Source organism: Oratosquilla oratoria, chromosome 12 (genome assembly GCF_046742065.1).
Source record: "Oratosquilla oratoria isolate Oo_2021 chromosome 12, ASM4674206v1, whole genome shotgun sequence".
Classification (NCBI taxonomy): domain Eukaryota; kingdom Metazoa; phylum Arthropoda; class Malacostraca; order Stomatopoda; family Squillidae; genus Oratosquilla; species Oratosquilla oratoria.
In genome coordinates, this window is record NC_134788.1 from 35311042 (window position 1) to 35324845 (window position 13804).

The following is a 13804-nucleotide window of genomic DNA, read 5'->3' on the forward strand; positions in this document are numbered from 1 at the left end:
GCACCCAATAAGCATGATCCTTTCTTGTATATTACAATTAGGTAAATACAATTAGATGAAAATACAGACACACATGGGCAATAGCTGCAAAAGACCATCTTTAAACTATTCCTCAGGAAGTGAATCCATTACAAATGCAAAAGAGGAGAAAGATTTGCAAGTGTCGATAAAAAAGCACCCTTTAATATCTGACAGACATATCAGCAGAAATGTTGGAGATTCATTTGGACTGCTGCAGAAGATTAAAGTGGCTTTTCTGATCGAGTGGAGATGAGAATATTCATTGAAACCCTGATCTATCCAGTAGTGGTATGGTTCTCACACAGATTGAAGGATATAAGCAAGATCAAGAGAATACAAAAAGCAACAACCAAACTAGTTCCCAGCCTGGCAGACAAATCATACGAGGAGAGACTAAAAGCACCGAGTCTGTCAACTTTGAAAGATTAAAGAGAAATAGGTGATATGATTACAATATTCAGGTCACTAAAGGGGATAAATTGCATTGACAGAAGAGACCTTTTGATTAGGGATATGAGGGCTTTAAGAGGTCATGAAAACAAGTTAGGGAAGACTACATGTATAAAGGGTGTGAAGAAATGCAATTTTCCATGTAGATGCATAAATACTTGGCGTAGCTTAGGTGATGTAGCCCAAGTTGGAACAATACATGAATTCAAATCTAAATATGGTCATGGAAACCAAGGATATAGATTAAATTGGAACTGTACAGTACTGTATATGAATTTGAGGCAGCTAGGTATGTGATAGATTGGAGGGTAGGAGATGGGACCCAATGAGCATTGCCCCTTTGCTGTATACTGTACTACAATGAGGTAAATACACACATGCTCACACATATGCAAATGACTTGTCCCCTGATAAACAAATAAACAAAATTGTCGGAGAATCCTACAACTTGCTAAGGTCAATAAAAGTCGCTTTTACCTATTTAGATGAAGAAATGGTTAACAAAAATGTTATTCACACTAATATGGCCTAGACTGGAGTATGCTGTGACACTATGATCACCCTGTACCAAAAAGAATTTATAAAGAAAATTGGAAGAATACAGAGAGTAACCACAAAAATGTCCCCGGCACTTTCAAACCTGTCATATGAAGAGAGACTGGCTAAGTGGAAATTACTGACTTAAGAACAAAGAAGAGAGAGGGGCGACTTACTGACCATCTACAGAAACATGAAAGGCACAGAAGTCTTTGATAGAGAGGACTTACTAAATTGGAACAAGAGAAACACAAGAGGATATGAAAGAAAGCTCAAAAGGTATAGTTATAGAAGAGACCTGAAAAAAAAGTTTTCCACACAGAGTGGTAGACATCTGGAACAAACTGGACAAAAAAAAAATAGTGTTTGCAGAAATCACACATGAATTTAAGAGCAAACTAGACACTGCGAGATGTAAAGACGGGACAACACGAGCATAGCTCCCCTTCCCATAAGATACAACTAGGTAAACACACACACTAAAGCTCAATGGAAATGTTGATGTTCTCGTGGGTGAGGGAAGGTATATGGAGGAGGGACAGAAGAGGAACCATAAGAGGTGTGATGATAACAGTGAGAAACATCAAAGTGGAAGAAGGTGGAAGAAAAGACATTACTGTGGCCTACAACCCCTTAAAAACAAGAATGGGATGAAACAGATTACAGATAATCAATAAATAACATGCCTGAGCTGAAAAGGCTTACAGAAAAAAGTGAGAATATGATGTATAGTAATTTTAGTTCTGGTGAGGTAATGTGGGAGGAATGGGAGACAAAATAAAAAGTGAAGAATCAAGGGGCAGCATATTGAATAAAACAATGGCTAATGTAATAACCTAGGGGGTGAAAAAGCCAACATGGTATAGAGGTGAAAATAAACTTGGAAGACTAAATTGATTTTATGAAAGGAACCTGAGGTGATTGAATCACTGAATTACTAGTGCTCATTGAGAGTGATCTTGGGTTTTTTTAATTTATGCTGCAAATATGGAAGACAGAATTAAGAGAGGAAATGTACAGACAAGGAAGATACTACTTTACAAAAATTAAATTTGCTGAGATGAAAAAATGCCTCGCAGAATGTTACCCTGGAGTGTGGGCAGCAAAGATATCTGAGGAGAGTAGTGTCTGGGGATTGATGGTGAATGTTTACAAAGAATATACATAAATGTTTGATGATGTTGAGTGATGAATGTTGTGCAATAAAGGGGTTGAGGAAGGAACATTTGTGGCTGTTTATTGTAGATCATTGTTGTGGGGAATGTGATAAATGATATCATCATCATCAATCAATTAGCCATCCTGAGTCCACTACTGAACAAAAGCCCCTTTCGTAGCATTCCATGAAGTGCATGACTTCAAACCTCTGCCACATCCCTCCTGCAAAATTCTCTATCTCATCTATCCACCCTCTATCTGGTGTCCCTATTGCACACTTGTCATCTTGCGGCATTTTTTTTACCAACTCCACAATATCTTTCACTCCAGTCTGTTGTGTCACCCAACTTGCTCTCTTTTGGTCTTTCCGTGTTATTCCCACCATTGATCTCCCCATTTTCCTCTGTGCAGTCCTTAGCTTTGTCTCCATCACATTGTCAGTTTCCTAATCATTCTCATCAATATGTACTATATATTAAATCCATAATTAAGATGATGTCTTAAAGGAATAGATAAACATGTCTGAGTACCGCTTTGTTCTCCAGGAATTCAAGTCCAGGCCACTATGGAAGCCCCACCTGAAACTGCTATCATGGAAGGCCTGATTGAGAAAAGTACAATAATAAAAGAAGTAAATGTTAAGGAGGAAATGGATGAAAATGAAGTATTCTGTAAACCTGGTCTTTTCACTCTGCCAACAGGAACAGTGGAGGTGAGGGGTATTTGAATCTTTATATGAATACAAGGTTTTAAGTATGAGACTGGTATGACAGAGAATTTTTTTTTTAGGGAACAGATAATACTACTAGTGCCCCTCTCCCTCTTGTAAAGGGTGGGGCTGATACCTACACTGAAAAACCTAATCACCCACTCTTATCTCAGCACATCAGGGGTGAAGGGTCATCCAAAGCTCTGTTCACCCCATCCATCCATATCATTCTAGTCCTTCTTTAGGCTCACCCTAGTTACTTCTGCTTTTCATTCTATCTTTGCTAGCTGTTCCTCATTGTTCCCATATGCTCAGACCTCCTCAACACTCAGGGTCTATCTTACTAGACAATTATCTTCTAAAAACTACATTTGTTCGTCCATTCTTGAAACAATGAGGGGCCAACAATTGATACCTTCAAATGATGGCCCTGGAAGATGGATATTGATAGATAATCATCTCCATGCTGCCTGTCTTTAAACCCTTCAACACTCAATCTCTGGACTGGGCCCAAGATCTTGCTCTCTGTCAACTTGCTATATTTCTTCCACTTTTTTACACAAGGAGAACTGACAATTGGTGCCTGCTCCCCTCCTACTACTATAAGCCAGTGACATAGAAACATCCCACACTAATACAAAACACAATAGACGATTGTCTCATTTTTCTTCCAAATCAGATCAATGAGAGGGCCCAAGAAATATTGCTAACCACTGTGGGGCAGCAGATTTTCATTTACTGAAATTAAAGGCAGGCCACATTTATGGTTATTATTGAAGCAACTACCATACATCTTGATCATGTTGTCTTAAAAGTTGTCAACCCCTTTCTTCTCTCACACAGCACCTTGGTCACAGTCACACCTTCACACTACCTTCTCTTTGTGCTCATCCCCAAATACTGGTCACGCTTTTCCGCACAGGCATTTATTCTCTTCCTTTACTCTTTAATTCACCTCCACATCCACTCATCTATTCACTGTTATATGTGACCCCAGATGGAACTCTTCAGCCCCTCCTGCATTTCACATATCATCAACCTGCCACTGTCAGTATTACTTCGTACATCTCATAACTTTACCTACATTCATTTGTAACTTTCTTTACACATGTACTGCCAACTTGGATCACCAGCTACTTGATGCATTCTCCACCTTCCATTCTCACTCACCAGTTCCAAGCTCTTGTATTTATTTCCTTTGCCACACCATTGAAGCAGTTCCATGTGTTTATTCATGATGCTATTGATATTTATCTGTATTATGTTTTCTTTTTGGCTACCCCCTTGTAAGGGGGAAAAAGCCTTGGTATATGTATGTATGTATGTATGTATGTATGTTTATGATATGATTTTGTGTTGGGATGCCAATGCATAGTGGTTTCCTTTACATGAAAGACCTTGAATCAAAGGTTTCCAAATGAGGAGTTTTGAATTAAGTAATGGTTGTATTTTTATATATCTTTAGTTGGATACAGTAGTGGTTATACCATGATTGAAAGAAGGCATTGGCATGGCATGGCATATCGGACTGAGCTCTGCTCTATTCAATAGGGTTGCTGTGTTCCAGCTGCAACTGTAGATGACCCTCTTGAGATTGCAACAAAGGAGTATCCATATGTAAAGGAGGCAGCGGAAGTGAAAGAAGAAATAACTTTTGAAGACGCAGTGGAGGAAAAAGATGAATTATTTAATGAACATGATTTTTCAAGTTTGCCAGCAGGAATGGTACAAATTAAGCAGGAGAAAAGACCATCAGGAAAAGAAATGGAGGCAGCAGCATTAGGTATGTTCCCTATGTATCTTATGATGCAATAGGTGTTTATGTAGTGAATGGAAAATATGATTGATTACTAGTAAGTCAAGGATATTTAGATGTTATACCTGGTGAATGTGAAAGATGAGAGGCTGGAGGGAATGAAGAGTTTTGAATATATGTGGTAATGAATGTTGGAGTGGAGTGGATTAGGAGAGGAACAGGAGTAATCAGTGAGGAACAGAGTGGGTTTAGGAAAGGTAGGGGTTGTGTGGATCAGATGTTTTGGTAAGACACATATGTGAGAAAGCTTTAGGAAAGGGTAAAGATGTTTTTGGGGCCTTTATGGATTTGGAAAAAGGCTTATGACAGGGTAGACAGGAAGGCACTGTGGGAGATATTGCAGATATATGGGATAGGAGGAAAACTTCAAAGAGCAGTCAAGAGTTTTTATGAGAGTAGTAGAGCCTGTATTAGAATTAGACATGGAGAGAGTGAGTGGTTTGAGTTAAAGGTGGGACTGTGCCAGGGATGTATCATGTCACCATGGCTGTTCAATGTGTACATGGACAGGGTGGTGCAGGAGGTAAATGCAAGGATAATGGGCAGCAAGGGATTGGAGATAGATAGTTAAAGAAAATGGAGAAAAATGCAAGGTAAACCAGTTGAAGCCTGCTGATAACACTGTGCTTGTAGCAGGATCAGAGAAGGGATTAAGGAAATTAATGATGGAGTTTGGTAAGGTGTGTAAGTAGAGAAAATTGAAGGCAAATGTGGTTGAAAGTAAGGTGAATAAATTAAATCACTGGATGGACTGGGACAAATCTGAACTTATTTACAAATCTGGTTGTGGGTTCAGAAGGAAAATGGTAGAATCCACTTTAATAGACTATCTTCCTGCTATGAATATTTCTAAAGATCAATGGACCCCTGACATAATTTCAGGATATGTATAACAAAACATATTGTTAACAGGTATCCTCCCCCTCCCCCTGACCTGACCTCATGTCACCCTCAGGTCACCAGAGAGTGAGGATAGTGACATATACTCTTTTCCTAGTTCCTTTTCCTTTGTAAGAAGATGCTATTTAAGATAGCATTCTCCTCACACTTTGTATTACCATACAGGATTCCAATTAGCAATCAAAATATATAGATTCACTTACTCAACTCTTCGGACTGTGGTGTCAGTTGTGATTTACAAATGTATTATTACATTTTTCACCAATTATATATATATATATATATATATATATATATATATATATATATATACATATATATATACACACATACAGAGGTGGGCAGTCTGATTTGGAAGTCCAATTATCCGATTAATCAGATTTGTATTTTCGAATCAGATAATCAAATTAGACTAACCCCCACCAAACAAATCAGATAATTGCAATCAAACTGCTGAAAATTTAAAGCAATTTATGATTGATCCAGGTCGACGTTGTCTTTGTTTTTTCTCAATAGTGGTATTTTTATAATTTTTTCTATATTTTTCTCAAATAAATATTTTGTTATATTCTTTTCTATTCATACTTTCATATATTCTCTATAATATAATGCATAAAATATCATGATTAATTAAATAATATATCTTAAAAAAGATACATTTTACAAATAAAAAGTAGGTATAATACGTGTTTAGTTTTGGTTTTTCGTACGCATCTCATATCGGGTGACGCGCCACACCAGTTTAGAGCCAGTCATTGTAAGAGCAAGCAGCTGCTGCGCTGCTCCCTTGTCACCACTTGTAAACACTTCGAAGTAATCCTTCCGTTTTCATTTTCCTGCTATTGCGGACCTCAGTGCCAGTAAGTTACAACATTAATACTTGGATTTAGTATTTCTATTTCGTTCTAATGGTATTCATATCTAGACTATTAGTTCCATAAAGTAACGATAAATCAAGCTTAAAGTTCATGAATTAGCCATTTCATACAAGTTTCATCATGTATTCATGCACACCAGCGCACTTGCTTGTTGCTAGTTAGCATTCATTTGTACATTCAACTTAGCATTTATTTGTGTATTTTGTAGTTTTGGTTCTAAATACTGATTTTTTTTTTACAGAATTTAGTGTGTGCAACAACGATAACATCATGGGGGGCGTGGAGGACACCCTGACCCAAAGCAGTATGTCATTTGACTCGAACGTGTCAGCTGAGAGCAAAGCCACAATGGAGACGGACAGCTGCTCCACCCTCAGCCAGGAGAACAGTTGGAGGCACATCGCCCTGTTCTTCAGGGTCCTGAAGAACAACAACAAGGCTACCTACCTGCACCAAGTGCTGATCAAAGACACTCAAAATTCAGCATGGAACAACAGGCTCCAACCTGAAGGTGACTTTAAATTCATTTTATTTAACAGTTTATTGAAAGACTTTTTTTTTTTTTTACCAGGATTTATATTTGACAAGGAATAAAAAGAGTTAAAGTTAGGCATTTACTTTTAGTTTTTATCATATGAATTTTAATTTATTTTTGTTTTTACTTTTTAGGTGCACTACCAGAGGTACCACCCTGGTCAAGTCCATGACCTCAAGGCAGCTCTCGAGAGCGTCAGCAAACGGGGCCGCCACAAGTCCTCCCGGGATGTAGTTGAGACCAAGAGGCAGGCAGGCCAGCATTGAGGAGGAGAGCTTCAAGGAGAAATTCTCCCAGAAGAAGTGCCTTGACCTGTACTATAGGTGAGTCATTTTCATTTTTCAACTTAAAAGTATCAATATATTTTTTGTTTTGATTTTAAAACTGTGAAACTCAGTTTAGACACTGAATGATTGAACAATATAGATGGTTTAAACTGTTAACATTTTTCTGTTTTTACTTCGTAAGCATGTTTTAACAACTTATGTTTCATACACTCATGTAAAAAATTATATAATGAATAAAAAATCTTGTAATTCTAAATTTATTCTCAGATTTCTAATTTTGCTTCAGGTCCTTCATTGACTGCATGAAGCCTGCCTCAGCCTCAGAGACAGACAATAAGCACAATAAGGCCCTGTGGGCATATGCCTGTCCACAGTTCAAGGTTCCCTCTAGGCAGAAACTCACCCGTGACATCAGGGCGATGGGGGACCAGGCCAAGGCCGACCTGACAGATCTCCTCATCAAACGGGAGTTCGTTGCCACCACAGCCGACAGCTGGTTGGTAAACAACAGGGCCTTCCTGGGGATGACATCGGTGACATGGCTGGACAATGACACCTTCAAGAGGCACTCTGCCGTCCTAGGGATCAAGGAGATCACCACGAACCAGACAGGGACCTATCTGGCAGAGGCCATCTCTGAGCTGCATGACGAATTCGGCATCAAAAGAAAGGTGTGCAAACTCTAAGAATTTATACATATTTGTCTTTGTATTTGCCCAGGTATCCAGCAAAATTCTACATTTCTACTTTGCAATACTGTATGAATTTCATGCTGTAGTCTGCGTGAAATATATTTTTGTACATTTGTCGTTAATACTTTGAAGAGAACTGAGGGAGTCCTTAAAAATAATGAAGTGATCACTATCGTCAATTGAATTTAGAATCATTCTTCTTCAAGTTCATATACTGATAAATGAAATTAAACTTTGTTTTGAAACTTTATTTTGTTTTTCAGGTTGTCAGCACCACCACTGATAATGGCGGCGCCAACTACGTGAGCACCTTTAGCCGGAACATCGAGCGGGATGCCGAGCACCAAGAACAAGATGTGGTGAACCCAGAGGTGATGGACCCAGAGGTGGTGCACACCAGCACCATCCTGGTAGCAGATGCCCTGGAGGAAGTGAACCAGCAGGAAGAGGTGGTGCATCTCCCCAAGTATCACCGCTGTGCGGCACACACAATAAACCTGCTACAGGTCCTCCATGGATGTGGAGAACGTGCCCGGCTGGACGGACCACCCAGCCCAGCAGGCCGGTCTTCAACGAGCCAGCCGCCAAAGCCCAGAGCATGTGGAATGCCCAGAACAGAAAGACAGTGACCGCAAATGACATTAAATCTGCTCTGGGCAAGAAGCTTCTTACCCCCGGCGGGCGTCACCATGTGGAATTGTACCCATGACGCCTACAAGTGCCTAATGACCGAGATGCTCGACTTGGACAAGAGGAACAAGCTGAACCAGATCTGTCAACGGGAGCGCCCCCACCCACCCCCTGCCGCACATCACGCAGGACGGACGACGTGCAGATCTGGTCGGAGTACGTCAAGGTGACTACCCCCCTCGCTGCTTGCCTGGATGTACTCCAGGGGGAGGAGAGGGCATACATGGGATGCCTTCTCCCCCACCTCCAGGTGCTCAAAGACTCCCTGGAGGCGCTGTCATGCGATGACAGCATTGTCCATGCCCAGAACCTGGTGGCCCACCCACCTCCTTCACCAGCCTGGAGGAACAAAGGGCTTTGATGGCAGGTTAGTCATATTATATTATTATTTATTATTATATTTTATCACAGTGAGTTAAGATTCAATAAGTGTTTTTTTCTTCTTATACATACATATACCAAAGGATTTTTCCCATTTACAAGGGAGGTATCCAAAAATCAAAGGCATAAAATCCACTTCCACCTATTCCATCCCCACATACTCCATTCCTATCCACCCCCCCTCCTTCCCTTTCATCTTGGTTTCTCCTGGATGACAGGTCACCCCTGCATCTCGCCTACTGCCCTGGGTTAGCAGTGTCACAAGACAGCACATCCACAACAAGGTCGCTTTATTAAATCAATGACCCCCCCCCCCTCTCCATCCCCTCCTCCAGAAATGGAGAAGATGGGGAGAAATCCCTTTAGGCTGCATCCATTTATTTTTCACACATACTCCCTCATCCCCCATCCACTCCCTTTCATGCATCACAGCATCATCCATACACAACCCTTCTCCATTCACTCTTATCTTCTGTCCTCTCCCGTCCTTCCTCGATAGACATTCTCCTCTTTCCCAATGCCCCTTTTATCCCATCCATCCATCCATCTCATCCTTGGTCATCCCCTCATGTTCACTCCTTCTACCTCTGCCTTCCACACCTCTTTTACTAATCTGTCTTCACTCATTCTTTCCACATGTCCAAACCATCCCAATACTCTTTTGTCAACCCTATCTCCCAACTCCCTTTCCATCCCCATTCTCCTCCTCCTCACCTGTTTCTCACTCTATCCAGTCTAGTAACCCCTCTCCTTTATATAATCTCCTCTTAGCATCCATTCCCAAATATCTATTTCTCATTACACTTTTTAATCTCCCAAGGCATTTACTTGCTTCTCCCAATATACATTCTACCTCCACCTCTACTCCTCCCTTTCCCACCACATTTGCACCCAAGTATCCATAGCTATCCACTTGCTCCAGTCGCTCTCCCTTAATACTCACTTTCAGTCTGCTGCCACTTTCTCCCCTTGTACATCTCATCACCTTATTTTTACCCACATTTATCTTCAGTTTCCTTCTGCACATCTTCCCAAACTCTGTCACTAACTCCCTCAATTCCTCCTCTGATCCTGCTACAAGTGCAGTATTGTCAGCAAACAACAACTGGCTTATCTCCTACTTTTCTCCATTTTCTTTAACCATCCCCAATTGCCGACCCATTACCCTTGCATTTACCTCTCACACCACCCCATTCATGTATAAATTGAACAGCCAGGGCGACATAACAAACCCCTGGCAAAGTCTCACCTTTACCTCAAACCATTCACTCTCTCCATTTCTGATTCTAACACAAGCTCTGCTTCTCTCATAAAAACTCTTGACTGCTCTTAAAAGCTTTCCTCCTATCCCATATATTTGCAATACCTTCCACAGTGCCTGCCTTCCTGTCTATCCTATCATAAGCCTATTCCAAATCCATAAAGGCTCAAAAAACATCCTAACCTTTTCCTATAGCTTTCTCACATATCTGTCTTACTACAAAGATCTGATCCACATAACCCCTACCTGTCCTGAACCCATGCTGTTCCTCACCAATTACTCCTTCTGTTCCTCTCCTAGTCCTCTCAATCAAGATCCTCCCATAAGCCTTCCCAACTACAATTAACAAACTGATCCCTCTGAAACTACTACACTCACACTTGTCCCCTTTTCCCTTGTAAAGTGATACTATACAGGCACTCCTCCAGTCCTCCAGCACTCTACCCTCTCTTAAACAAACATTAGATAACCTCACCAGCCAGCCAATCCACCGTCACTGTACCTCCTTTTTTTTAGACATTCTGCATGACACCCATCCAACCCAGGTGCTTTACCTGCTCTCATCATCTTAACAACTGCCTTCACCTCATCTTTCCTTATTTCTCCTCCATTTTCCTTAGTCATCACTCTTTTTCTTAGTGCTTCCCACTACAACTACCTTTCCCTCCCAATCCTCCTTCACATTTAGCAACTCCCTAAAATACTCTGCCCATCTTCCTCTTACTGCTCTCTCTCCTATTATCATCTCTCCATCTGCACCTTTTACCTTTTCTTCTCTACTTGATTCGCTTCCTCTTCCTCTGTTATTTCTTTCCAAAACATCTTTTTATCACATACATACACATATATACCAAGGCTTTTTCCCCCTTACAAGGGAGGTAGGTAGCCAAAAAGGAAAAGGCATAAAATCATTCCCACCCATTCCATCCCTGAATACACTCCACACCCTTCCACCCTCCCTCTTACCCCATTTCACATCTGCTCTCCTCTTTGCCCTCTTCATTTTGCCCTTTACTTCTCTTCTCTTTTCTTTGTACCTCTCATATGATTCTCTCGTCCTATTTTGTAACCAATCTGTGAAAGCCTGCTTCTTCTCTTCTACAACCTTCTTCGCTTCTTCATCCCACCACTCATTACCCTTCCTTCTATTTCTTCCTGTCCTCCTTGTTCCACACACCATCTTTGCACACCTTGTGACTCCCTCCTTGAACCATCCCCATTCCTCTTCCAATCCTAGTTCTACTCTGTCCTTCACTCCTCTCTCAGCTTCTTCTTCTTGTACTCCTTTTCCTTTTCTCATTTAAGCAGTTCACTGTAAGCACCTCCCTGCTTGTTCATTTTTCCTCTTTCTCCATCTATCCTCCACTCTCAACTTACCTTCCACCAAAAAATTACCTGATATTCCCCCACTCTCTCCCCTTAGAACATGTACATCTTTAACTCTTCCTACTATGCTCCTGGTTACCACTATATAGTCCATTGATGTTTTATCTACCACCCTCTCCCATATGTACTTATGCTTGACTTTCTTCCTAAACACTGTATTTGCTATGATCCACTCTCCACTACAATTTTTTCCTGGAACTTGACATTTACCAACCACTCCATCTATTGGTTCATTTCATACCCTAGCATTTAGGTCTCCCAATACCACTACACTGACATTTCTCCCTAATCCCTCTGTGCACTCATTTGAATCTATCCAACAAGGCTCCCCTCTACTCTCTTCTGACTACCAGGCCCATATGCACTCACGAAAACCCACATCTCCCTTCCCAGTTTCACCTTTATCCACATTAATCCTTGCTGGTCAAATGATACATTTGAAATGAACTGAAATCAGTGTAATGAAATTTAATTTTTCAATTGACGAATCTTATATATTTATTTTTTACTTTCCTTCTATTCCAGGTTCAGCCACCTCTTTATGGACATGGACCTGTTGATGGCTACAGCGCTGCACCCCCACCACAAGCTTGCCACAGTCAGAGCCATCTGCAGGAGACTGTAGGACAATGAGGTCTACTGCGACCTGGTGAGAGACAAGCTCCTCAGGGACTTTCTCGCCCTTGTCTGGCCTGACAAGCACCTGGACCCCCCTGCCCCCCAGCAGGGACCCCAGCTAGACTCCAGCAGCATGGTCCACTACCTGGATGAGCAGCAAGAAGAGAGCCTCAAGGAGAAGGTCAGGGAAGAGGTCAACAACTGGTCGAAGAAACCGCTGAGGGGGAACCCGGTGCTCTCGCCCAATCTCTTCCCGCTCAAGTTCCGTGATGCTTGGGTAACCCTCTTCCTCAAGTATAACACGCCACTCCCGAGTTCTGCCTCAGTTGAGCACATGTTCAGCTATGGATCGGATGTCCGCAGGCCTAAGAGGGCAGCCCTTACTGCACCAAACTTTGAGGCCCTTGTCTTCGTGAAGGGCAACCTCCACCTCCTCAAGAAGGTCCAGGAGGTGGAGGAAAATGAAGACTAATCTGGAGGGCTTAGAGTAGAAAGCTTTAAATATTATGAGGTATATATGGAACAAAGTTGTTGGTTAACCCTATCTTTTTTGGGGGGGGAGAATATATTAGTATTACTATGTGTAGAAAGCTTTAAATATTATAAGGTATATATGGAACAAAGTTGTTGATTAACCCTATCTTTTTTTTCTGGGAGAATATACTAGTATTACTATGTGTATTTTGTGTAACATGTACTGTATAGTTTAATTTTTTATATTTTAATTAGAATAAAATGCTTATTTTTCATCTTAAAAGTTTGGTTTCTCTTTGTATTAGTTAGAAATGGCTTTAAGGTAAAAAAGCATTAAATTCCCTTTAGAAACATTGAAAATCACTTTAAAAACATTGGATCATGTTTAAAAATATTGAATCACTTTTGAAAAAAAAAAAAATTAAATTGGATAATCTCTAATTGGACTTAGATTTTTGGCACCCAAATAGGATAATTGAATTGGACTTAACGAGCTGGCAAATTGGTAATTGCTAATGGGAATATATATATATATATATATATATATTAATATATATATACATATATATATATATATATATATATATATATATATATATATATATATACATATACATATATATATATATATATATATATACATATACATATATATATATATATATATATATATATATACATATACATATACATATATATATATATACATATACATATATATATATATATATATATATATATATATATACACAAATATATATGTATATATATATATATATATATATATACTGTACTCCGTTTCAATGGCTCCAAGAAAGTTGAAACTTATGCAGTTTTTTTTTTTTTTTTTTGAATATAAGTATATGCATATCTAAAAAGTAATGTCATAACACATTCGTAAAAATTCAACAAGAACCCACTGTGTTGGATAAGAAGAAATGAAATAGATGATATCCATATATTTCGATCACGGACTGTGATCCTCTTCAGTGAAGAGGATCACAGTCCGTG

The 13804-nt window shown here is 40.0% G+C and overlaps 2 protein-coding genes across 2 annotated transcripts in view; both read left to right on the forward strand.

The window, feature by feature from the left end:
- The window catches only part of LOC143031381 (uncharacterized), a 22456-nt gene extending 15145 nt beyond the window's left edge, over window positions 1-7311 (forward strand). The window contains exons 2-5 of the mRNA XM_076195119.1: window positions 2712-2878; window positions 4427-4658; window positions 6711-6980; window positions 7139-7311. Coding sequence (XP_076051234.1) covers window positions 2732-2878; window positions 4427-4658; window positions 6711-6980; window positions 7139-7176 — 687 coding nt within the window. The 5' untranslated portion in view covers window positions 2712-2731 and the 3' untranslated portion in view covers window positions 7177-7311. The remainder of the gene's footprint in view (window positions 1-2711; window positions 2879-4426; window positions 4659-6710; window positions 6981-7138) is intronic.
- On the forward strand, window positions 7196-13308 carry LOC143031380 (uncharacterized). The gene is made up of 4 exons (XM_076195118.1): window positions 7196-7327; window positions 7578-7962; window positions 8247-9040; window positions 12227-13308. The coding sequence occupies exons 2-3, from the start codon at window positions 7594-7596 to the stop codon at window positions 8610-8612; spliced, it is 735 nt and encodes a 244-aa protein (XP_076051233.1). The 5' UTR covers window positions 7196-7327; window positions 7578-7593; the 3' UTR covers window positions 8613-9040; window positions 12227-13308.
- The last annotated feature ends 496 nt before the right edge of the window (window positions 13309-13804 follow it).

Excerpts from the sequence above, each read along its gene's own strand:
- LOC143031380 (XM_076195118.1), top strand. The coding sequence starts at position 7,594 with ATGAAGCCTGCCTCAGCCTCAGAGACAGACAATAAGCACAATAAGGCC. Across the intron at positions 7,963-8,246 it reads AATTCGGCATCAAAAGAAAG|GTTGTCAGCACCACCACTGA; the intron begins GTGTGCAAACTC and ends TTTGTTTTTCAG.